The 26,841-nt window shown below is 47.4% G+C and overlaps 1 gene segment (V, D, J or C); it reads right to left on the bottom strand.

The window, feature by feature from the left end:
- Positions 1 to 25,111, bottom strand: part of LOC125448927 (Ig heavy chain C region, membrane-bound form-like) — a 50,852-nt gene extending 25,741 nt beyond the window's left edge. The window contains 6 exon segments of the C gene segment in view: positions 316 to 329; positions 669 to 755; positions 12,462 to 12,643; positions 18,854 to 18,932; positions 20,304 to 20,464; positions 25,079 to 25,111. Coding sequence covers positions 316 to 329; positions 669 to 755; positions 12,462 to 12,643; positions 18,854 to 18,932; positions 20,304 to 20,464; positions 25,079 to 25,111 — 556 coding nt within the window.
- Between the last annotated feature and the right edge of the window lie 1,730 nt (positions 25,112 to 26,841).

Raw genomic sequence — 26,841 nt, 5'->3', positions numbered from 1 at the left:
CGTTGTACTCCATCTGCCACTTCTTTTCCCACTTTCCTAACCAGCCCAAGTCCTTCTGAATCCTGACCACTTCCTTAATTCTACCTGTCACTCCACCTGTCTTTGTATCATCTGCAAATTTAGCCAGATTTCCCACAGTTCCTTCGCCAAGATCATTAATGTACAAATTGTAAAGTTGTGATCCCAGCACAGTTTTTCTGAAATGACGGTTCGAGGCAGGTCACTCACCTTCAATCATTCCCTGATATTAAATATCATTTAATTTTCTTAATACATTAAAATAATTGTCCCTTCAAATAACTTAAGTTGTTTCACCTGACAGCAGAACACTTAAAAAAAATCAAACAACACACTTTGAATGACAGAAACTTGAAATAAAAACAAAAATTGCTGAAGAAACTCAACAGGTCTCGCAGCCCCTGTAGAGAGAAGGCAAAGTTAACATTTCGAGTCTAGTGACACCCTTTTTGGCAAATTGCTTTCGTCTTTTCTGGCATGACAACTAATAACCGTTGAGTTGGATGGTGATTAAGTTTGCATGATATATCCACTGGAAGAGGATTTTTAACAGAGGTACAGGACAAGCTGAGATGTAATTTGAAAACTGACTGAAAAGCAACCACTATCTGTTGCAAAGGTTGGATTTAGCAGATGTGCACCCGACTGACCACTCGTTGGGTACAAAATACAACAGCTTCAACATTGCATCGTCAAACGTATCTGGGAAACGATTAATTCTGGAATAGCCACAAATGCTATTGATGCAAGAGCAAGCAAAAAATTGGGGTTTCTATGGGGAGTTACTGCATTAACACCAGTTCGAGGCGCCCTGCAGCCTGTTGGAAATGTATTGATTTTATTTAACAAAAGCTGATGTTGGTCTCGGTGCGCATCCCGGGAAACAGCCCATAGAACACGGAATCCCGCGTCACTGAGCTGCTCTGGACGAACCTCGACAAATACCACTGCATTCCCCTCCAGACCTCCTGCGCATAGGCACACTCCAGAAGGAGGCGATCGACAGTCTCGTCCCCTCCGCAGCCACCTCGAGGGCAGCATGCGGTGGCGCAGAGATTCCGGGCATGCATAAAGGATCTCACTGGCAGAGCCCCTATCACCACCAGCCAAGCAATGTCCTTGTGATTGTTTGAAAGTTCTGGCGACATGGCATTCTGCCAAACGACTTTGGCAGTCTGCGTGGGGAACCACACAACGGGATCCACCCTCTCCTTTTCCCGAAGGGTCTCGAGGATATTATGTGCTGACCACTGTCTGACGGCCTTGTGGTCAAAGGTGTTTCCCTTCAAAAATTTCTCCACGAAGGACAGGTGGTACAGGATGGTCCAACTACTCGGAGCGTTCCGCGGCAATGAGACCAGGCCCATCCTTCGCAACACCGGGGACAGGTAGAACCTCAGTAAGTAGTGACACTTGGTGTTTGCGTACTGAGGATCTACGCACAGCTTGATGCAGCCACACACAAAGGTAGCCGTCAGGGCGAGGGTGGCGTTCGGTACACCCTTTCCACCATTTTCCAGGTCTTTGTACATGGTGTCCCTGTGGACCCGGTCCATCCTCGACCCCCAAATGAAGTGGAAGATGGCCCGGGAGACTGCAGCAGCGCAGGCCCAGGGAATAGGCCAGGCCTGCGCCACACACAACAGTACCGAAAGCCCCTTGCACCTGACAACCAGGTTCTTACCCGCGATGGAGAGAGACCGGAGCATCCACCTGCCCAGCTTCTGCTTCAGTTTGGTGATACGTTCCTCCCAAGTCTTAGTGCATGCCCCAGCTCCACCGAACCAAACACCCAGCACCTTCATGTAGCCTGTCCTGACGGTGAAGGGGATGAAGGAGCGGTCGTCCCAGTTCCCGAAGAACATGACTTCGCTCTTACCCCTATTGACTTTGGCACCCGAGGCCAGTTCAAACTGGCCGCAGATGTCCAACAGCCTACTCACCGACCGACAATCGGAGCAGAAGATGGAAATGTCGTCCATGTACAGGGAGGTCTTGACCTGAAGGCCTCCGCTGCCTGGGATAATCACGCCCTTCAGGCTCATGTCCTTCCTGATGGATGCGGCGAAGGTCTCCACACAGCACACGAACAAGGCAGGAGAGAGCGGGCAGCCCTGCCTGACTCCAGATCTAACAGGAAAACTGTCCGATTCCCACCCGTTGATCGAGACTGCGCTAACGATGTTGGCGTAGAGCAGCCAGATCCAATTGCGGATGCCCTCCCCGAACCCCAATTTGGAGAGGACGTCCCTCATGTAAGCATGAGAAATCCTGTCGAAGGCCTTCTCCTGGTCCAGGCTGACGAGGCAGGTGTCCACCCGCCTGTCCTGTACGTAGGCGATCGTATCCCTGATGAGCGCGAGGCTCTCAGCGACCTTCCTGCCTGGCGCAGCACAGGTTTGGTCAGGGTGAATCACCGACTCCAGGACAGACCTGACCGGGTTGGCTATGACCTTCGCCAGGATTTTGTAGTCCACTTTCAAAAGTGAAATGGGACACCAACTCTTAATTTTTTCCCTCTCCCCCTTCCTCTTGTAAATGAGGGTGATGATGCCCTTCCTCATGGACTTGCACATTTCCCCTGCCGGAAGCGCACTATCGTATGCCTCCAGCAGAGCGGAATACAGCTCGACCGTCACTCCCGGGAGTCTTATTCCTCTTCAAGGACTTGAGGGCTCTGGTCAGCTCATCCAAGGATATTGGCCGGTCTAGCCACTCCCTCATGCCGTCATCTAAGACCTCCGTGATAGATGACAGGAATGACTCGGAGGCCGTGCTGTCCCTGGGCTTTGTGTCATACAGTTCGGCATAGAAGGATCTGCTGATCCTCAAAATGTCGGGCTGAGACGACGTCACCGAGCCGTTGTCCTCCTTCAGCCGGCTAAGCACAGAGCTCTCTTTGTGCACCTTCTGAAAGAAGAAATGCGAGCACGTCTCGTCCTGCTCCACGGAGCGGACCCTGGACCGGAAGATCATCCTAGAGGCCTCTGCGGCAAAAAGCAAGGCTTGCTGGCCCCTCACCTCGCGGAGGTCCTCCATGACATCGACCCCCATCAACTGCAGAAGGAGCAGGTTCTGCACCCTTTTATGGAGTCGCGACAGCTTTCCCCGCCTCTCTCTCGCCTTCTGAACACCCTTGAGGACAAAGAACCTCTTGATGTTCTCCTTCACCGTCTCCCACCAGTCGCCCGGAGAGTCAAAGAGGGGTTTCACGGTTCTCCAACCGGCGTACTCCCTCTTAAGCTCCTCGACATTCTTTGGGGTCAACAGAGTCGTGTTGAGCTTCCACGTCCACTTGCCGGCCAGCTGGTCGTCCTATAAGTGACAGTCGGCCAGCAGGAGGCAGTGGTCAGAGAAGAACACCGGCACGACGCCGGTGGACCTGACCGAGAACGCCCGTGACACAAACAGGAAGTCTATCCTTGAGCGGATAGACCCGTCTGGCCGCGACCAGGGGTACCTCCGCTGCACTCCGTCTGCAGGGGTGCTGAACATGTTGAGCAGCTTGGCATCCTTCACCGTGCCCATCAGGAATCTGGACGTGACGTCCAGTTGACTCCCCCCACCTGCTGTCCCCACGCTGGATCTTCCATCTGAATGATGCAGTTGAAGTCTCCGCCTAGGATGACCGGCCTGGACGTAGCCAGCAGGGGTGGAAGCTGCTGCAGAACGGCCAACCGCTCACTCCGTACCGCTGGGGCGTACACGTTGATCAGCCTCAGGGGAGCGTTCCTGTAAGTGACGTCAGCCACTAGGAGGCATCCCCCCCCCACCACCTCCTGAACTTGAGAGATGGTGAAGTTGCGCCCCCGCAGCAGAATAGCCAGGCCCGAGGAGCGACAGTCATTAGCCCCGACCAGATTGAAGGCCCACAGGTCCAGGCGCCGGACCATTTCCCGTACCTGCTGAGGTGCGGTATCCCGCACTCCTGCAGAAACAGGAGGTCCGCCTTGATGGTGGTCAGGTAGGCCAACGTGGATACACATCTCGCGGTGGACCTGTCACTGCGCACATTAATGCTCGCAACTCGTACCCCCATTGTGGGCAGTGACCGCAGTACCCTCCCCAAGTCCAAGGTCCAGCCCCTCCATCTGTCCCTTCATGCCCATTGCCCGGGCTAACTGCTGGATGCTCTCTGGGCTCAGGAAACCGTCCGTGCTGCCTTCCGGGTCGCATCCCCCCATCGGGGGTACGGAGGCAGGAGAGTCCGGCTCTGGGTCAGGCTGGGGGCGCGCAGTTTCCTCCTTCGTGCCTGGAAGGTCCGGGTGGCCCTCCAGGGCCCCAGTGGCACATGGCTGGGTGTTGGATGGAGCCTCAGGATGCCTCCCGTCACCTGGAAGCAGGGTGCTGCCTTCCTTCTCCCTTGAGATCTTTAGCTTCTGCTTCGGGTGGGCCCCCTCCAAATCTCCCTCGTCAGAGGAGCTCTTATAGCCCCCCTGTAGCTGCCTCTTCCCGCCTGATGGTTGTGGTTCCTGGGCCCGCCGACTCGCCTTCCTCCTCGCTTTCCAGACTGTCATCCACTCCCCTGGGTCACCTGTCGCCACCTCCATCAACTCCGGCTTGTCGGGGAGGGGGGAGCGGAGCCTGCAGGGGCGCTTTGCTGGCCTCGGGCCCATCCTGCGGGGCTGGGCCCTCCCGCACAACGTGGCCCTCCTGCACATTAGTGGGGTCCTTGCTGGGCCCTGGTGCCTTCCTCTCCTCTGGGCAGGCTAGCCCCGCATTGTCCCTGCTGGCGACCTGAGTGTAGGTGGTCCCCCGCCGCAGGCATGCCCTATAGAGGTGGCCTGCTTCCCCACGAAGGTTGCAGCTTTTTTCTTGTGGGCAATCCTTTGCAAGGTGTCCCTCCTCCCTGCAGTTCCTGCAGATGGTGGCTTTGCAGTCAGCAGCCACGTGACCTGACCTACCACAGGCATGGCAGACTTTAGGTTGCCCTGCGTAGGTCAGGTAGCCCTTACTCCCGCCGATCGCGAAGCTGGACAGTGGGTGTACAATGTTCCTGTCCGCGCCCATCCTCAGCGTCACCCTGACTTGCCTCTTACTGGTCCAGATGCCAAAGGGGTCCATGAAGTCAGTTAGGTCCCCTTCCACCTTCACGTACCTTCCAAGGAAGGTCAGGACATCAAATGCTGGCACATGCGGGTTGTACATGTTTACAGTCACCATACGGCTCCTCTGCGCTGGCATCACAAACAGCGGGACAGCGGTCAATACAGAGAGGGGGCCCTCACCTCCTTTCTCCTCGAAAACCTCCAGGAAGCGCTCGCAAAGCTTGGCACTCCTGAAGGTCACGTCGTAAAAACCCCCTCGGGGGAAATCCTGCAGGCAGTAAATGTCTGCAGCAGAGAACCCACAACAGTCCAACAGGATCCTCTTCACAAAGAAGGTGCGGTCCACAGGTGCACCCTCATCCACCTTCTTTACGGAAACACGGATGGTGTTCCGGATCCCTTGACCTGGGGCACGAGCACTTGCTGCAGCCATCGTTGCAGGTTGGCTGCTCCTCTGAACCAGCGTTAGGCCGAAGCCAGCATTAAGATCCACTGGTTGCAAGGGTGCACAGCCAACCCGACGTCCTCCTTTCACCTCCAACACAGCACTGTCCTCCTCTCGGGCCACAAGAGAGTGGGTCTTTATTTTGTTCCTGAAGTAAGCTGGCTCACTGAGCTGGAAGGTTTGTTGCCAGATAATCAGTCCCATTCTAGGTAACATCAACAGTGAGCCTCTGACGAAGCGCTGGTGTTATGTCCCGCTTTCTATTTATCTGGTTAGGTTTCCTTGGGTTGGTGATGTCATTTCCTGCGTTGGTGATGAACATCACCAACCTAAAGTCTGCCATGCCTGTGGTAGGTCAGGTCACGTGGCGGCCGACTGCAAAGCCACCATCTGTAGGAACTGCAGGGAGGAGGGACACCTTGCAAAGGATTGCCCACAAGAAAAAAGCTGCAACCTTCGTGGGGAAGCGGGCCACCTCTAGAGGGCATGCCCGCGGCGGGGGACCACCTACGCCCAGGTTGCCGGCAGGGGCAATGCAGGCCAGCGACCCCCCCCCCCCCCCCCCCCGGAGGAGAGGAAGGCACCAGGGCCCTGCAAGGACCCCACTAATGTGCAGAAGAGCCAGGCCGTGCAGGAGGGCCCAGCCCAGAAGGATGGGCCCGAGGCCAGCAAAGCGCCCCTCCAGGCTCCACTCCCCCCCCGACAACCCGGAGTCGATGAAGGCGACGACAGGCGACCCAGGGGAGTGGACCACAGTCCGGAAAGCGAGGAGGAAGGTGCGTCGACGGGCCCAGGAACCGCAACCATCAGGCGGGAAGAGGCAGCTACAGGGGGGCTATAAGAGCTCCCCTGACGAGGGGAATTCGGAGAGGGCCCACCCGAAGCAGAAGTTAAAGATCTTGAGGGAGAAGGAAAACAGCACCCCGCTTCCAGGTGACAGGAGGCGTCCTGAGGCTCCCTCTGACACCCAGTCAAGTGCTGCTGGGGCACTGGAGGATCCCCCGGAACTTCCAGGCAGGAAGGAGGAAACTGCGTGTCCCCAGCCTGACCCAGAGCCGGACCCTCTGCCTCCGCACCCCTGACGGGGGGATGCCACCCGGAAGGCAGCACGGACTGTTTCCTGAGCCCGGAGAGCGTCCAGCAGTTAGCCTGGGCAATGGGCATGAAGGGACAGATGGAGTGGCCGGACCTTGGACTTGGGGAGGGTACTGAGGTCACTGCCCACAATGGGGGTACGAGTTGCGAGCATTAATGTGCGCAGTGTCAGGTCCACCACAAGATGTGTGTCCACGTTGGCCTACCTGACCACCATCAAGGCGGACCTCCTGTTTCTGCAGGAGTGCGGGATACCGCACCTCAGCAGGTACGGGACAGCGGTTGGCCATCCTGCAGCGGCTTCCACCCCTGCTGGCTACGCCCAGGCCGGTCATCCTAGGCGGAGACTTCAACTGCATCATTGATGCAGATGGAAGATCCAGCGTGGGGACAGCAGGTGGGGGGAGTCAACTGGACGTCACGTCCAGATTCCTGATGGGCACGGTGAAGGACGCCAAGCTGCTCAACATCTTCAGCACCCCTGCAGACGGAGTGCAGCGGAGGTACACCTGGTCGCGGCCAGACGGGTCTATCCGCTCAAGGATAGACTTCCTGTTTGTGTCACGGACGTTCTCGGTCAGGTCCACCGGCGTCAAGCTGGTGATCTTCTCTGACCACTGCCTCCTGCTGGCCGACTGTCACTTACAGGACGACCAGCCGGCCAGCAAGGGGACGTAGAAGCTCAACACGACTCTGTCAACCCCAGAGAACGTCAAGGAGCTTAAGAGGGAGTACGCCGTTTGGAGAACCGTGAAACCGCTCTTTGAGTCTCCGGGCGACTGGTGGGAGATGGTGAAGGAGAACATCAAGAGGTTCTTTGTCCTCAAGGGTGTTCAGAAGGCGAGAGAGAGGCGGGGAAAGCTGTCGCGACTCCATAAAAGGGTGCAGAACCTGCTCCTTCTGCTGTTGATGGGGGTCGATATCATGGAGGACCTCCGGGAGGTGAGGGGCCAGCAAGCCTCGCTCTTCGCTGCGGAGGCCTCCCAGATAATCTTCCGGTCCAGGGTCCGCTCCGTGGAGCAGGATGAGACGTGCTCACGTTTCTTCTTTCAGAAGGTGCACAAAGAGAGCACTGTGCTTAGCCGGCTGAAGGAGGACAATGGCTCGGTGACGTCGTCTCAGCCCGACATTTTGTGGATCAGCAGATCCTTCTATGCCGGACTGTCCGACACGAAGCCCACAGACAGCACGGCCTCTGAGTCATTCCTGTTGTCTATCATGGAGGTCTTCGACGACGGCACGAGGGAGTGGCTGGACCAGCCGATATACCTGGACGAGCTGACCAGAGCCCTCAAGCCCTTGGAGAGGAATAGGACTCCCGGAAGTGACGGCTTACCAGTCGAGCTGTATTCCGCTCTGTGGGGCCTGGTCGGCCAGGACCTGCTGGAGGTGTACGATAGTGCACTTCGGGCAGGGGAAATGTGCAAGTCCATGAAGAAGGGCATCATCACCCTCATTTACAAGAGGAAGGGGGAGAGGGAAGAAATTAAGAATTGGCGTCCCATTTCACTTTTGAACAAAATCCTGGCCAAGGCCATAGCCAACCGGGTCAGGTCTGTCCTGGAGTTAGTGATTCTCCCTGGCCAAACCTGTGCTGTGCCGGGCAGGAAGATCGCTGAGAGCCTCGCGCTCATCAGGAATACAATCGCCTACGTACAGGACAGGCGGGTGGACACCTGGCTCATCAGCCTGGACCAGGAGAAGGCCTTCGACAGGATCTCTCATGCTTACATGAGGGACGTCCTCTCCAAATTGGGGTTCGGGGAGGGCATCCGCAATTGGATCCGGCTGCTCTACGCCAACATCGTTAGAGCAGTCTCGATCAACGGGTGGGAATCGGACAGTTTTCCTGTCAGATCTGGAGTCAGGCAGGGCTGCCCGCTCTCTCCTGCCTTGTTCGTGTGCTGTGTGGAGCCCTTCGCTGCATCCATCAGGAAGGACGTGAGCCTGAAGGGTGTGACTATCCCAGGCAGCGGAGGCCTTCAGGTCAAGACCTCCCTGTACATGGATGATGTCGCCGTCTTCTGCACCGATCGTCGGTCGGTGAGTAGACTATTGGACATCTGCGGCCAGTGTGAACTGGCCTCGGGTGCCAAAGTCAATCGGGGTAAGAGCGAAGTCATGTTCTTCGGGAACTGGGACGACCGCTCCTTCATCCCCTTCACCGTCAGGACAGACTACATGAAGGTGCTGGGTATTTGGTTTGGTGGAGCTGGGGCGTGCACTAAGACTTGGGAGGAGCGTATCACCAAATTGAAGCAGAAGCTGGGCAGGTGGACGCTCCGGTCCCTCTCCATCGCGGGTAAGAACCTGGTTGTCAGGTGTGAGGGGCTTTCGGTACTGTTGTATCTGGCGCAGGACTGGCCTATTCCCTGGGCCTGCGCTGCTGCAGTCTCCCAGGACATCTTCCACTTCATTTGGGGGTCGAGGATGGACCGGGTCCACAGGGACACCATGTACAAAGACCTGGAAAATGGGGGAAAGGGCGTACCGAATGCCACCCTCGCCCTGACGGCTACCTTTGTGTGTGGCTGCATCAAGCTGTGCGTAGATCCTCAGTACGCAAACACCAAGTGTCACTACTTACTGAGGTTCTACCTGTCCCCGGTGTTGCGAAGGATGGGCCTGGTCTCATTGCCGCGGAACGCTCCGAGTAGTTGGACCGTCCCGTACCACCTGTCCTTCGTGGAGAAATTTTTGAAGGGAAACACCTTTGACCACAAGGCCGTCAGGCAGTGGTCAGCACGTAGTATCCTTAGGACCCTTCGGGAAAAGGAGAGGGTGGATCCCGTCGTGTGGTTCCCCACGCAGACTGCCAAAGTCGTTTGGCAGAATGCCTCATCGCCAGAACTTTCAAACAAGCACAAGGACATTGCTTGGCTGGCGGTGAGAGGGGCTCTGCCAGTGAGATCCTTTATGCATGCCTGGAATCTCTGTGCCACCGCATGCTGCCCTCGAGGTGGCTGCGGAGGGGACGAGACTGTTGATCACCTCCTTCTGGAGTGTGCCTATGCGCAGGAGGTGTGGAGGGGGATGCAGCGGTATTTGTCGAGGTTCGACCCGAGCAGCTCCGTGATGCGGCACTCCGTGCTCTACGGGCTGTTTCCGGGGACGCACACCGAGACCAACATCAACTGCGCCTGGAGGACCATCAATGCAGTGAAAGATGCTCTTTGGTCTGCCCGCAACTTGCTGGTCTGCCAGCTGAATGAATTGACCCCGACCGAGTGTTGCAGACTGGCGCACTCCAAGGTTCAGGACTACGTGCTGAGGGACGCGCTAAAGCTTGGGGCAGCCGCCGCCAAGGCGCGGTGGGGAAAGACCACCGTATGAAACCCCTCGTCCAGAATAGAAAAAAGGGCCCTATCTGGTAACTGGGCCCAGCTGGCGCCTTCCCCAACTGGTCAGGGGGCCAACTGGGACTGTGCGGTGTGACGACTGCCGGGTGTTTTCTCTGCTTTGTTTTTTTTTCCTTCTTTGTTTTTTTTCCTTTAGTTGGTGTATGTACCCCCTGGGTAACCCGGAGCGACTTGCATGACTGGGTAGGTGTGTAAATATGTTTTAAAGTATATTTTTTCAAATAAAAAAAAGTGACGAAACGTCTGAAAACTAACCTTCCAGCTCAGTGAGCAACCTCACATTCAGAACCTCAACCTGAGCTACAAATCTTCTCAAAACTCACTATAAAGGTTTTGAATTGGATGTGACTGGACGTAACAAAAGTGGTTCAGGAGTAAGTACCAACAGGAAAGCATACACTAGAGAACTGGAAGTTTTTCCAATGAGAAATGATGAGATTGTAGATTCAAAATGTTCCTGAAAGATGAAGACGAGTAGCAAAAATCCCAAAGGTCAAAATAGATGGAAAAATGTAAAGGATCAGAGAAGGAAAAAATCTACATTTATGGTGGATAATGCAATCTCAGAAGATCAGAAATGCAAGAAAAAAGTAGAAAACACGGGGATTGTTTAAAATAATTCAGAAAAGTAAAGAGGAAGCTTTGTTTTCATTAAGAAAAGAAACGTGATTATAATAGAGGAATAGTTAAAAGACATTACATGGATATGTAAAGAACAAGAACATACTGAGGGGAAGATTGGGACCCATTTGAAAACTGAATCGCTAGCTGTGGTGGAGCTGGAAGACTTCAGTTTTTTGATCCTGTACTTTAAATCTGCCCCCACCAGAGATATAAATCTGGTAAGAATGCTGTGGTAATTCAAAAATGTTCAATTGGGACAGAAAAAAGAAATATTTGTGGTTCTCGAGGGCATAAAATTGCATAAGATACATGCCCTAATATCCTAAGAAAGGGAATAGATTATAAGGGCCCTGGTGTGAATTTTCAAATTGTTTATGTACAACAAGAAAATGCCAGAGCACTGATTGTCTGCCAGTGTGAAGATTCAAGAATTTTTGCAAAGATCATTCGGGGAATTACATTATAATCTATTGAGTCTAGCATCAGTGCAATGGAAATTATTGGAGAGAGAGGACATTCACTAAAAGTAGGAAAACATAAGTTTTTAAAAAAAAAATCAAAATGACATTTTTGGGAGTGATATCATGTCAGACGTCATTGATACCATGTTCCAAAGAGGCAACAAAGGTTTCTGATGAGCTCTTTCATCTGAAGTGAGTTAAAAATCCTTGGGACCCAGTACAATTTTGGAAATTGTATCCAACTTGGTGGAAGAAAGCAAAGTGTAATGACAGAAGGTAGCCTTTTTGAAGAAGCCTTGTGTCCAGTGAGGTTTTGCAAGATTTTGGTGCATCCTTTGTGGTTTGTGATGCATATTGATGATCTAGTCATGAATATAGGAACTTCAATCAGTCAATTCATAGATGAGGTGAAAGATGTGTGGCATTGCAATTAGCCAGGAGGAAAACCTTACACGATGATATGATACAGATGATTTGCCTGTCGGACAGAAGATGGATGATAGATCATTACTCTGAAACCTGTCAAAGTAAAGCATTTTAGATGACTGTAAAGTCAAGAGAATAAACGATGCATGGTTTGAACCTCCAAAATGTAAAGGATAAGTGGTCACTTGCTTTCAATACCCACTTCAAGGGGAAGCGATGGTCAAGAGGTATTGTCACTTGATTATTAATTCAGTAAACTCAGCGAACGTTTTGGGAATACGCATTTGAATCTCGTGATGGTAAATTGTGGAATTTGAATTTAAATACATATGTCTGGAACGACTGATGACAGTTAAAACATTATCCATTTTCAGAAAGCCACATCAATAATTTCCTTCAGGGAAGGATATTTGCCATGCTCACCCTGTTTAGCCCAGGGTGAAACTCCAGTCCCAAAGCAACGTTGTTGACTCGCAACTGCCCGAGCAACCCCTTTCAATTGATTCAATTTGCAAAATCCAAACAAAGAAATGAATGTAGATTGAGCACCTGGCCTTGACCAACATCCTGGAAGAGTCTTCAGGAGAAACAACCACATTGAGCCTGCAACATCCTCCTTAGATACAACTGGGGGTCTGGTGCAAAATTTTGGATATCTTTCTCACGGACTAGCAATGCGACAGCCTGCTGAATTCATCGTTCAAACACAGTAATACAAACACTACACCTTCCCTGAAATGCCCTGTCCCAACTGCAGGAGTACCAGAGGTGGTAGCACAATAGTTTACAGTCGGCAGGGAGTTGCTTTTGAGTCCTCAACATTAATTCTAGGCCACATGCAATTTCATGCCTTCAAGTTTAAATCTGGGCACAGGTATCACCTTCTAATTGCTGTGAACAATCTTCTCCTCGCTGATGGATCAGTTCTCCTCAATGTTGACAGCACTTGGGAAAGCACTGAATGTGGCAAGGAAGCAAAATGTACTTCAGGTGGTGAATTTGAATATCCACCTTTTGGAGTACCAAGGCAGCAACACTATTTTCGAGCTGATCAGATCCAAAACGACATGGACCCCAGGCTAGCCATGCAGTCGTTAGTGAGGGAACCAACGAGAGGGAAACTTCATCGTCGATCTCATCCGTACCAGATACTGGCTGCAGATGCATCTGTTATTGACAGAATCAAAACAGTGATCATCTTATAGTCCTGTGTCGAAGAATTACCACTTTCGCATTGAGAACACTCTACAGCATGTTGCCTCACTTGATCAGCATGCTAAATGGGACAGATCTGGTAACTCAACTCTTGGCATTCATGAGGTTGATTTGGCCGTCAACAGAATCAGAATTATATTCCAGCATAATCTGCAACTCCATCGTCCTGCATATTCTCCACTCAATCAATGTGAGCAAGAGAAAGGATCAGCCCTGATTTAGTATAAAGCTGAGGAAGGAATCCCAGGAACAGCATTGGGCATACTTTCAAAAGAAGTGTCAACATTCTGAAGCTGCACTCAGGTAATATTCACGTGCTGAACAGCATAAACAGCAAGTGATAAACAATGTTAAGCAATCTCAGAGCAAATGGATTAGACCAAATTTATGAAGTGGTGCCACATCAAGTCGTGAATTGTGATGATCAATTAAACAATTATTTTCAGAGGTGCAGGCAGATATTCTCACCTCCAGCAATGGCAGAGATCAACATATCAGTGCAAAAGGTGAAGCTGAAACATTCACAGCAACGTTCAAACAGAACTGCAAAGTGAATGATTTATCTCGGCCTCCTCCAGTGGCAGCAACATTACAGATACCAGTCTTCAAGCAATTGAATTCATGCCACGTGATGTCAGTTGGGAGAGCGCTCAGTACTGCAAAGGTCATAGGCCCTGACAAAATTCTGGCGATAGTACTTAAGACCTGTACTCCAGAATGTTCTACTCTTCCATTACAGCAACAACATCAGAATTTGTCCAACAACATGGAAAATTAACCAGGGATGCCCTGTACACAGAAAGTGGATCAATTCACGCCAGCTAATTACTGCATCATCAGTCTGCTCCCAATCACAAGTGAAGTTTTCGAAGGTACCATCAAAAGTGCTATTAAGCAGCATCGGCTCAGCAGTAACTTGCTCGGTTGCGTGTGCTAATGAAATGGCCACTCAGCTCCTGACTGAATTACAGACTTCATTAAAACATGGACAAAGAACTGAATTCCAGCACTGAGGGAAGACTGACAGCCCTTGACATCAAGGTCGGTTTCGACTAAGGATGGCTTCAAGGAGACAGAGCCAAACTGGAATCAATGAGTATGAGGTGACAAGCATTTCTCTGTCTGGAGTCATAACTGCTACATAAGAAGCGGTTATGGTTGTTGGAGGTGATTCACCTCAGCTCCAGTGCATGCCTGTTACAGTTCCTAAATATAGTGTCGCAGGCCAATCGTCTTCAGCTGCTTCATCAATGACCTTCCCTCCAGCATAAGATCAGAAATAAAATGTCCACTGAAGATAACACAATGCTCAGCACATTTTCAGACACTGTAGATACAGAAGCAGCTCATATTCAAATCCAACCAGATCTGAGCAATATCCCAACTTGCGCTGTCAAGTGGCAAATAGCATTGACACTACAAAAAATGCCAGACAATGACCATTGACAGGAAGAGACAATCTAATCACGGCCCTTGTACAGTCAATGGTGTTACTGTCACTTTCTAGTCATTGACAACCCCCAGAATGTGAACATCCTTCAGTATTCACATTCTGGAGGTTGTCAATGACTAGAAACTGAACTGGATAGGCCATATTAAAACAATGGTGACAAGAGCAGACCAGTGGCGAGTAGTACTGTGCCACATAACTCTCCCTCCTGACTCCCCACAGACACGCGGCCATCTAAAAGGCAAGAATAAGGAGTTGTTCGCATACCTTCTCACGTGTATGGATGGGTGCATCTCCAACTACATCCAAGAAGCTTGACATCATCCAGGAAGAAGTAACCTGCTTGATTGGCAGCATTTTCACAAACATCCAGTGCCTCCAAATCTGATGCTGAACAGTTACAGCACATACAATCTACAAGATAAAAATGTGGAAATTTACCAACATTATTAGGCAGCACCTTGTTAACCTATTCCCATTCCCATTTTGTAGGATAAGAGCAGCAGATACCTGGGAACCACACTACGTGCAGCATCCCCTCCAAGCTACTGACAGCCTGAGGTGGAAATATATCATTGATCCTACTCTGTAACTGGGTCAAATCCTGGAATTCCCTTACCAAGGGCGTTTTGTACTGTGGCATTTTAGACAGGCTGTCATCACCATCTTCAGAAGTGAAACGAGAGACGGGTACTGACAGTCTGCCCATCGAGTCAAAGCAAAAAAAAGTCCTTGAATGTAACGTGCCATTTCAACAACTGGGCGAAAAAGGCAACATGAGGAATTGATAAGCTATCAAAAGACTTGCAATGAAGATCCATTGCTAATATTTCAATTGTGTTCATGGATATGAAATGGAAATTCGAGCATAAATAACGATAATCTTAGCCTTACCTAAGGTTTGAATCTCCTTGCGAGGCTCAGTATTGTCATGCAGAGAAGGAGGTCTGTACTTCTTACCTGCCTGTCCTACTTTACAAAAGTACAGCACCTGTTCCTTCACTGCTCCTAACCTGACTAAGAAGCCAATCAGTTGTATTAAAGCTTCTTTAGAATCACAAATCATTATTAGTCTAGACAGCAGGGTTTCAAAAAGGTAGATGATGACCACATTCTTGAAAAGTCTAACTAACTTGTTCACATCTAAACCAACAATTCAACAAGTTCAATGCGTGGTTGTGTCAGGAAATCTAACGCAAAGACAGAGTACGAATCATGGAAACACCAGCTGGATAAGTTTGTTCAGAGAATCACGTGCAGTTTTTAGATCGATGATTATGTTCAAAATCTCCCGTGATGTTGTGTAAACAGAAAAAGAATTCTCCCCAGTATTTCGCACTACTATTTATTTATGACGTGTACTGTCAGATTTAATGCCTGTTTGTGGCAGCTTTATGAGCGTATTTTCTGCATTTCTAACATTGCATCACAGAGTACTATCACTGGAACAGCATTCCCGATTCCTAGTTTGATGTTCATTGGACAGGGATTGAAATCCCAGTGTTTGCCGCTGGTGAAATTTCAATTAAAAGAAATCCTGGATTGACAACGCAGGCCGAATGGCGACAATGTAACCAGTGTCAATGGAAAAAAACGCAAAAGCGGCGAACCACCAACAACCGTTAGAAAAAATATCTATCGCCCTTACCTCGTCTGGCCTGCAGAGCGACAGTAAAAATAATTGACTGCCTTCTGAAATGGCCTCAGCGAACCACTCAATGGGCGATTGGGAATAGGGATATATAGCCAACGCTCCATGAAAGTAGAAAAGAAAATATAAGCGTGACTAAACCTGACAAAAACTATATTAATTAACTGAAATTGCCTTAGCAGTTCCTGATTTCACATCAAGTATTTTACCTGAATATTCCAAAACTACCTTTGAGCTATGCTGACCCCTTGGATATATTGTCTGCCTTAACAGATAAAAGTATAAATCATGGGACGTGCCGAGTAAATCCAGTTGGACGGAAATGCTGCATTGACTGAGGCTGCAGAATTTCCAGAAATGATTTCTTAACTTGAATTAAACTTTAACATTTTGTTTAACTTTTGGTAATAAGCAACATCTGTTGCATTTGATGCTCAGGAAATGTGTATTCATTTCTGCCAACAGTCAGCATACTTAAATTAGCATGTTTTGATTCAAGACTTATCCAGAAATAACTTTGTTCATCTGGGGTGATCGCCATCAAGGCTTTTGAAACCACTGAAGCGTTTATGTAAATGATACGGAAAAAAAACTCTCAAAATAGATTACAAAACAACAAAAAAGCAATGTATATTTCCCCACGAATACAGTGCACAAATAGTAGCAAATATGCCAACGACTCAACGGAATGTAATACTAATTGATGGAGTATTTTTTAAAAATATAAGTAATATGATGTAGAATCGAATTGCAACATTTTGTGAAAGCATGCATCTCTAATTGGAAGGTATATTGCACAAGCAATGTTTCTGCTTCTCTCTCTCTCTCTCTCATTCATCTCTTCCCGCTTTCTCCCTTTTTGTTGTATCTGACACGTTGCTTTTCCTCCCCACAATCGGACAATGTTTTTTTTTCTCCATAGCATGAAGTCAACGCTGAACTCACATATTCTGTCAGCCCAACTAATGCGCCTTTATTTCCTGCAGAGATTTGAGTCAGTAAGGCACTTTTTCCCCCCGAGAACGTTTGAGTATTCGGTGATCTGAAAGGAATTATCGGGAATCCATAGAGTGGCCTTTGCTCAGCCTCTGATTGGTAATGTATCGAAGTTGCAAGGCTTTACTATGACAGTGTTGAAAAGGCTTTTCATTGTATCATTCCAGTGTTGTTCATGGCTGATAACTGTTTGATGCTCAGTGTAATGCATAATTAGTGTACAATTAAACTTCATTGCACATCTCATAGAATATTTAATATTGAAGTGAACAGAGCGGTTTGTTCTACATCGAAATTGTCTTGTTACACGGCCTGCCAGTGCTTAATTTTGTGAATCTTTGATGGAGCATCTAAACCATTCCGTATTTTACATGATTTTGTTGGCTAGAATGTAGACGGACATTTAGTCCGCAATTATTTGAGCTGTACAATCACTGAAAGCACATAATGAAACAGTGTAAAGGGGTCTTTCAATTCTTCATTGTCTTCCTGATTTCGGAATGTTTGTTAGCAGAAGGAAGGGGAGACAAAACCCTGCCTTGAACTTTTGTGATACAGACTTGCGCGCGTGTGTGGAGATAAATAGTCTGTAATACGTGTAATTTGTGGATACTCCACGCTCCACATGCCAATAGGGTCTTTGATACAGTAGTTTTTGACGGATTTTTGTCTGCCTTTCACATTCTCCAGAGCGGCCTTGTTTGTATTTGATAAGTATTTAACAGAATTGGAGGTACACGGGTTTGCTTACCAAATTATCGGAAGGATGTGATCATTCCAAACAGGGACAGAGACCTGGTGATGATGCTGTCAAGACTTTTTGTTTTGTCACAACAAGGAGGAATTGAAGTGTCTCGCCTGTTCTTGTAAAACATGAAACTGATGTGAATTCAAATCAGGCCTGTAATAATACTGAAATGTCCAACTTCGAGCAAATATCAATTGCAATTCCATGAGAATGGGAACCAAGAATAGGCCATTCTGCCGATTGCTTTTCCATTCTTGGCTATGGGCCTGGAGTCACATGTAGGCCAAACCCGGTAAGTGTCCTTCCCTGAAGGACGTTTGTGAGCCAGAAGGGTTTTTTTTTCCTGACAACCAACAATGGATTCATGGTCATCATTAGATTCTTATTTCCAGATATTTTACTGAATTCAAGTTCCACTAGCTGCCGCCGCTGGATTCGAGCCCTGGTCCCCAGAATGTTGTCTCAATCTCTGGATTAATAGTCTCACGATAATGCAACTCGGTCGTCACCTCCCTCTAATTCCATTGCCAATTGAAAACCTGTCGATTTCATCCTTGAAAATACTGAAGGACAGTCTTCTGTGGTAAGGAATTCCGCAGATTTACTGGGAGAAGAAATTTGTGGTTTAAATTTGTGGCCTCCAAATCAGAGAATGTATGTTCTTCCACTAAACTGTCCCACAAAGCGAGCAATATTTCTGCATTTAACCCATCAAGTCCGCTATAAATAATTCATGTTTCAATGTGCCACCATTCAATCTTCTATATCCCAAATGTACAGGCACAAACCACTTAACCTGTATTCACAGAACAGGGCTTCCAGCCTCACGATCAGCTACTGAACCTCATAAGGATTGTTTTCCATTTCAGTGGATGTTTCCTTCGATACGAGGCCCAGAACAGTTCACAGGAATCGAGCTGTTGTGTGTCGAATGCTTTTATACTCTGAACAATTCTTTTACAGTCGCAGAGCCATAAATCATGGAAACAAATGTTTCAGCCCAACTCATCTGACATAATCCCATTTGCCAGCATTTCACCCATATTCTTTTAAACTCTTCTTGTTCATACATGCATCCAGATATCTTTCAAATGTGATAATTGGACCCACATCCAATACTTTCTCTGGCAGCTCATAATATACACGCACCAGCACCCTCTGAGTGAATAAATTACCCCTCGGATCCTCTTTAAATATTACCCTTCTCGTCTTAATCCTGTATCTTCTCGGTTCAGACTTGCCCACCCTTGGAAAAAGACCTTGTTTATTCAAACTATCAATGCTCTTCATGAATTTGGAGATACCAATAAGACCTACCCTTAACTTGGATGCCTTGATGAGATAGCTGTATGATCCATAGTCACAGATGTGCCTGAAGCCTGGAGATTTGCTAACACTGTGCCGTTATTGAAAGAAGTCTGTAAGTAAAAACCAGGGCACGTTTGACTGGTGAGCCTTACATTAGTGCTGGGAAATTCGTTGGAGAGGATTTACACGTATTTCGAAAGAAAAACACTGATAAGGGACAGGCAACATGGCTTTGGGAGCAGAAAATTGAACCTCCCAAACTTGAGTTTTCTTTTTGAAGAAGTTACAAAATGAATTGATGAAAATAGAACAGAAGACGTTGTCTATATGGACTTCAGTAAAACGTTTGACAAGGTCCCACAGAGTAGGCTGGTTAACAAGATTAGATCTCACAGAATCCAGAGAGAACGTGCCATTTGGATACGAAATTGTTTCGAAGATGGGAGACAGAAGGTGGTGGCAGAGGGTTATGTTTGGGATGATAGGCCTGTGACCAGCGCTATGCCACGAAGATGAATGCTGGTTCCACTGTTTTTTTTTCATGCATATAATGGTTTGGATGCCAATATAGGAGGTACAGTTAAAACGTTTGTAGAAGACTCCAAAAATTGTGATTCACTGGACAGCACAAAATGTTACCTCAGAGTACAAAGGGATGTTGACCAGATGGGCTGATGGGACAAGGAGTGGCAGATGGGAGTTTAATTTGAATACATGTACAGTGCTGCATTTTGGTACAGCAAATGAGGGCTGGAGTTATACCTTTCATGATAAGGCCCTAGGGAGTATTGACGAACAAAGAGGCCTCACAGTGCACTTTCACAGTTGCTTGAAAGTGGAGTCACGGGTAAATACCATCGTGAAGAAGGTGATTATTCTACTTGCCTTTACTGGTTCAGTGCAGTGAATATAATAGTTGGGAGATAATTTTGCCGCTGTACAGGGTTTTGCTCTGACCACTTTTGGAATATTGTGTAAAATTTTGGTCACTCTGCTGCAGGAAAGTGTTGTGAAATTGGAAATACAAAGGTTTTTGCCTTGGTTGGGAGTTTGAGCTATAGAGAGAAGCTGAACGGACTGAGACTATGTTCTCCAGAAAGCAGGAGGCCGAAGAGAGATGTTATAGAAGTTTATACAATCACAAGACATGGAGAAGGTGACTAACCTATGTCTCTTCCCCAGGGTAGGGGAGTCCAAAACTAGAGGACGTAGGTTTCAGCTGAGAGGGAAAAGATTTAAAAGGGGCATAAGGTGTAACTTTTTCACACAGAGGGTAGAGCATGTATTCAGTGAGCTGCCAGAGGAAATACTAGAGGTGGTATAATTGCAACATTTGATAGGCACTGAATGGATACATGAATAGGAAAAGTTGCAGGAATATGGGCCAAAATGCTGGCAAATGGGACGAGATTAATTGAGGATATCTGGTCGGCATGCATGAGTTTGACTTGAACCTTACCTTCCCACATCATTCCATTGAATAGTTTCTCTACCCTCAACCGTATGATGGTATCGTTCCTGTAACAGGAGGGCCAGAGCTGGATATAGGAATGCAGAAGAGGACTTAGCAACGTCCTGTAGAGCCTCAACAGGACTTTCCATCTCCCTGTACTCAAATGTCTAAGCAATGAAGGCAAGCGTGCTAAATGGATTATTAGCCATCATGTCAACATGTGATACAAACTTCAAACAATTCTGTACCTGAACCCATACATGTCACTGTTCAACAACACGACCAAGACACTATATTTAATTGTAAATGGGCCTACCCTTGTTTGTTTTAGATAAATAGAATACCTCACATTTATCCAAACTACAGCCAGCCCAATGACCTATTCAAGCAAGGTCTATTTATAATCTTTGATAACTTCCTTCAATGTCCACCATACAACAATTTTGGTATCATCCACAAATGTACTAAGCACGCTTTCTACATTCTCATTTAATTCATTTATATAAATGCAAACAAAAGTGGATCCCGCACCGATCCCTATGGAAAACTGCTCAGGCCTCCAGTCTGAAAAACAATCCTCCACCACCACTCTTGTCTCTCACCATTAAGCCAATTTTCTACCCAATTCACAAGCTCACCCTTGAATCCCATATGATTTAACTTTACCAATTAGCCTATGATGCAGAAATTTGTCGAAATCTTCACTAAAATCCAAGTGAACAACGTCTGATGCTCTTTCCTCATCAATCTTTTTGTTCACTTCCTCGAAAAAAATTCTATCAGGTCTATTGGACAAGGTTTCCCACACCAAAAACCAATGCTGACTATCCCAAAGAGTCCTGGCCTTTCCAAATGCATGTAAATCCTTATCCCTCAGAATCATCTCCAACAATTAACCAGTTGATGATACCATGATTTTTCCTTACAGTCTTTCTAAAATAGTGAAACCACGTTGGCCAACCAAGCCATATGGTAGCTTACCCATGGCTATCAATGATACAAATATCTCAGCAAAAACCTTCCAATTTTTTTTCCCTAGCTTCCCACAAAATTCCGGGAAACACCTGATCAGGTTCCAGGTTTCATCACCCTTTTCATGCTTTAAGCTTTCCTCTGCTGTAATACAAACTGCTTTCAACATGTCACTACTTTATTGTTCCTGCCAAATTCCTTACTTTCCATGTGCATCTCCAGAGTAAACACTGATGCAAAATATTCGTTGGTATCTCACCCATACCCTATGTTTCCACCCAAAGACAACCACATTGGTGTTTAAGGGGCCCCTATTCTCTCACTCGTTCCTTTTTGTTTTGTCATGGTTCTAATTTTAGAATTTCTTTGGATCCTCCTTAATTCTATTTTCCAAAACTACCCATGTCTGATTTGTTTCCTTTTGCCCCTGCTGTGTTCCCTCTTACCTATTCTCCTACCACGGATACACTCTTCCATGGATACAGTCGATCCCAGCTGTCTACATCCCACAGAGGTCTCCTTCTTTTTCTTGAACAGAGCCTCAATTTCTCTAGTCTTCCAGCATTACCTACGCATACCAATCCTGCTCTTCACACAAACGGGAACATACTGTATCGGAAATTTCAATATCTCATTCTTCATGGCCTCCTAATTTCCAAGCACCACTTTACTTGCAAACAGCAGTCAATTTTTCAAAGTTCCGTCTAATACTGTCAAAATTGGCCTCACTCCAAATTCGAAATTTCACTTTTTGTTCCATTAACCATTTTTAAAGTGGTAGAATTGTGATAATTTGCACTGAGGCACGTCCCCATGGACACCTCAGTTACTTGTCTTACCTTATTTCCTAAGAGAAGGCTCAGTTTTTGTGTAAATCCATATTCTGATTGAGAAAAGTTTCTTGTGCACACCTAGCAAATTCCTCCCCATGTAAGCCCTTAACACTATATCATTCTCATTCTATGTTTGTAAAGTTAAATTCCCCTTTGACTACCTTTTTTTTCTTACAGGTATCTGAGATCTCCTGACATATTGGCTTCTGATTTTCCCAGCAACCGTTAGGAGGCCTACAGTACAATCCCAGCACGGTGATCATCCTTTTCTTATTTTAAAGTTCCACCTACACAACTTTATTGGATGGTATCCCAGGAATATCTTCCCTACATAATGTTGTAATGCTCTCTCTAAACACCACTCCACCTCTTCTGTTGCTGCATTTCTATCTTTCCAATCGTGTCTGTAAACTGGAACAGTAAGCTGCCTGTCCTGTCCATCCCTGTGTCACGTTTCTGCTGCATCTACGATATCCCAGTTCCCAACCATGCCACAGGCTTACCTGCCTTACATATCAGGCCTCTTGCGTTATAGAAAATGCAGTTTACTTTGTCAGTCTTAGCTCATTCCCTGCAAAAACAGTGACTGCCTTGAATTGCTCACCTTACCTACGTTACCAGCCTCAGCCTTTTCTCTTTTCTCACTTTTGCTTTGTTTGCCTCAGCCTCACACCACACCCCATGCCCCCGCCTTACTGATTTAAAGCTTCTGGTATTAACACCCGTGAACTCCCAAACAAGAATGTCGGTCTGTTTTCAATTCAGGGGGCAGCCATCCCTTGTATTACAGGTCACTTCTACCAGTGAAGTGATCTCAATGCTCCCAAAATGTGAATCCTGTCCCCTTCTTCTAGCTCCTCAGCCATGCACTCTCCTGCTCTGCCCTCTTATTCCTCATCTCAATACTCCATTAGATTTGAAATACAGCCCAACATTAAGTCTACCTTCCTTAGTAACAGCCAAAATTAAAAGCTAGTATTTTGTGATTCAAGGACGAGGATTCACAAATCTGCTTTGTAGATTTTTGATTGTAATTTTTATTTGGACAACATTTAGCTGCTTTATTTTTCCTACAAAATTGCATAACTTCGCTTCTTCCAATTATTCACATTTATTTCATCCACATTGCTTGATTATGCACATTTTGGTTCACTCTCTTGGCTTGTCTATAAGCCTCTGTAAACTTTTTGTCTCAAACTTATTAACTGCCTTCTCACCTAGGTTTATGTTATTTACAAACTTGCCTCCAGTACATTCCCATTTATCATTTAAGTTTTTAATGCACATTGTCAATACTTGTGGTCCCAGCACTGATGCACGAGATCATTATTTAGTTACAGGTTGATATCCAGTAAAATGAAACTCATAATCTAAAAGTATTTCTGCTATGATTTAGACACTTCTTTCTCCACGCAAGTATGCATCTCTAAAGTCATGGGTTCTTATTGAGTAATCTTATGAAACGTTTCCTGAAAATCTGGATATATTGCACACACAATCTTCCTTTTTTTCTGCTTTTTTAGTTTCTCAAAGAAATCTACTAAATTTATCAGACAAGATTTCTCTTTCATAAAACAATTCTCAGTCTTCATGACCCTGTCATGTCATTCTAAATGCTCTGTTGTTTCATTCTTTTTGGTAGACTTCACTATTTTGGTAACAACTGATGTTAAACTAAATGGCCTCAGTCATCCCTTTGTTGTGTCTTGCTTTTTGTTTTGAATAAAAGTGTTACCTTGACAGTTTCCCAATGTTCTGGAAGTCTTCCAAACTCTAATGATTATTGGAAAGTTACTACCAGTGTACCCAATACTTTTGTTGTTATTTACATTCTATCAATGATTGCATCTCTTTAGTTCCAATATACTTGGTGGTATTTAGTCCATTTATTCGTCCTGGGTTTTTTTTTCACTGATAGCTATTGTATGGTATTCCTCGCCCTTGTATGTTTCAATTCGTCTGCCATTTTATGTTTGTTCAGAGTCATTAATTCCCCAGCTTCACGCAATATGGGTTTTTGTTCACTATGGCCCTACCTTACTTTTTAAGACTTTCAAAAAAAGCTTTTACTGTCTGTTTTGATGTTACCCATAATTTTACTTCAATGTTTAATTTCTCCCTCCTCATTAATTTGTGTTTGCCTTTTGGTCGTTCTTTAAACTTCCTGAATACTCTGCTTACCAATAATATTTGCTACATTTCATGTGTTTCCTTTATTCAAAGTTATTGCTATCTCTAACTTCTCTGCTTAACCATAACTGGTGTATCCCATTCCTGTATTTCTTCTTTCTCACTTGGATATATTTTTGCTGTAAGCTATGAATTATTTTTCTTAAATATTTTCCATTGTTCTCCATATGTCTTTGCTACCAAACTCCTTTCACAGTCCATTCCAGGAGCTCTGCTCTCAACCTTTTGCAATTACCTTTGTATGCTAGCATAGTTAGTCTGACGCAGTTTCCTCCATCTCAAACTGAATGCTAAAGTTTGTTTTTTTGATAATCAATACTTCTGAGGGAATCTTTGAATTTGTCATCATTCATTAAGCCTGCCTCATTGCATCTTACCATATCCAATGTACCAAGATGCCTGGTTGGAGCTACAACATATTGTACTATCCCAAATACACTCTCTCCCTATTTATTTCAGAACCCCGTTCCCCTGCCCCATTTCTGAAGAAGGGTCCAGGCCCGAAACGTCAGCTTTCCTGCTCCTCTGATGCTGCTTGGCCTGCCATGTTCATCCAGCTCTGCACCTTGTTATCTAAGTCAATTCAAACGCTGCAATGGGAGCCGCTGGGCCAGTGCACAGCGTAGACTGTGAAGTCATTTCCAACCGAACTGCACAATGCCACTTTCTCCACAGGTCAGAGGGCTTATCTGTTTGAGTTTGGAATTCTACATTACTGCTTCTCCATCCAGGAACTTATCCCTCACGAATTAGGTGACGTGGGTGACAATGATATGATGGGCTAACCGGCCATCCGGGGAAGCGATGATCATCGCGCATGCTCCGTCTACTCCGCCGCACGGGCCGTCTGGTGGGGGCGCCGTCCTGAAGGTGGTCCTTTTCTTTCCTCGTCTTCGTTAACGGGTGACAACGAGGCGGAGCCCAGGAGGCGACGGACGGTGCGATTTAATGTCGAGGCTTTTGAGACACCCTGTGGATGCGGCAGAGCCCGATGAAAGAAACGGTCTGTCCTTGCTTCACAACACGAGGCTTCCTCTCGGCGAGGAGGCTGCGAGTCTCGGCCGCCGTCTTTGGAGGGAGCGGAGAGGCGGCCGCGCGCATGCGCATTAATCCTCAGGGGGCGAGAACGTGAGGCTCTGTGTTGTGCTGGCGGGGATGGAGTTCATAAACACCTTTTGCAGGGGAACATTTACGCACAGTTAAAAAAAAGAGAGAAAAGTTTATTGCCTGTGTTTCTGTTTTGATCTGGGCTGACAGTGATCACTTTTGTAAACTTATTTTACAAGATATTTGAAGAGGATTTGCATTTCGGAAACTCAAAACAAACAGCACATCAAGATCTGACAGTGTCACTTGATTCAGTGATAATGGGAACTGCAGATGCTGGAGAATCCAAGATAATAAAATGTGAGGCTGGATGAACACAGCAGGCCAAGCAGCATCTCAGGAGCACAAAAGCTGACGTTTCGGGCCTAGACCCTTCATCAGAGAGGGGGATGGGGTGAGGGTTCTGGAATAAATAGGGAGAGAGGGGGAAGCGGACCGAAGATGGAGAAAAAACAAGATAGGTGGAGAGGAGAGTATCGGTGGGGAGGTAGGGAGGGGATAGGTCAGTCCAGGGAAGACGGACAGGTCAAGGAGGTGGGATGAGGTTAGTAGGTAGGAGATGGAGGTGCGGCCTGGGGTGGGAGGAAGGGATGGGTGAGAGGAAGAACAGGTTAGGGAAGCAGAGACAGGTTGGACTGGTTTTGGGATGCAGTGGGTGGAGGGGAAGAGCTGGGCTGGTTGTGTGGTGCTGTGGGGGGAGGGGACGAACTGGGCTGGTTTTGGGATGCGGTGGGGGAAGGGGAGATTTTGAAGCTGGTGAAGTCCAAATTGATACCATTGGGCTGCAGGGTTCCCAAGCGGGATATGAGTTGCTGTTCCTGCAACTTTCGGGTGGCATCATTGTGGCACTGCAGGAGGCCCATGATGGACATGTCATCTAAAGAATGGGAGGGGGAGTGGAAATGGTTTGCGACTGGGAGGTGCAGTTGTTTATTGCGAACCGAGTGGAGGTGTTCTGCAAAGCGGTCCCCAAGCCTCTGCTTGGTTTCCCCAATGTAGAGGAAGCCACACCGGGTACAATCGATGCAGTATTGGACATTGGCAGATGTGCAGGTGAACCTCTGCTTAATATGGAAAGTCATGTTGGGGCCTGGGATAGGGGTGAGGGAGGATGTGTGGGGGCAAGTGTAGCATTTCCTGCGGTTGCAGGGGAAGGTGCCAGGTGTGGTGGGGTTGGAGGGTAGTGTGGAGCGAACAAGGGAGTCATGGAGAGAGTGGTCTCTCCAGAAAGCAGACAGGGGTGGGGATGGAAAAATGTCTTGGGTAGTAGGGTCGGATTGTAGATGGCGGAAGTGTCGGAGGATGATGCGTTGTATCCGTAGGTTGGTGGGGTGGTGTGTGAGAACGAGGGGGATCCTCTTTGGGCGGTTGTGGCGGGGTGTAAGGGATGTGTTGCGGGGAATGCAGGAGACGCAGTCAAGGGCGTTCTCGACCACTGTGGG

This window comes from Stegostoma tigrinum, chromosome 43 (genome assembly GCF_030684315.1).
Source record: "Stegostoma tigrinum isolate sSteTig4 chromosome 43, sSteTig4.hap1, whole genome shotgun sequence".
Lineage (NCBI taxonomy): Eukaryota > Metazoa > Chordata > Chondrichthyes > Orectolobiformes > Stegostomatidae > Stegostoma > Stegostoma tigrinum.
The sequence above is the reverse complement of the archived record's forward strand: the minus strand, read 5'-3'. Positions and strand labels throughout refer to the sequence as shown.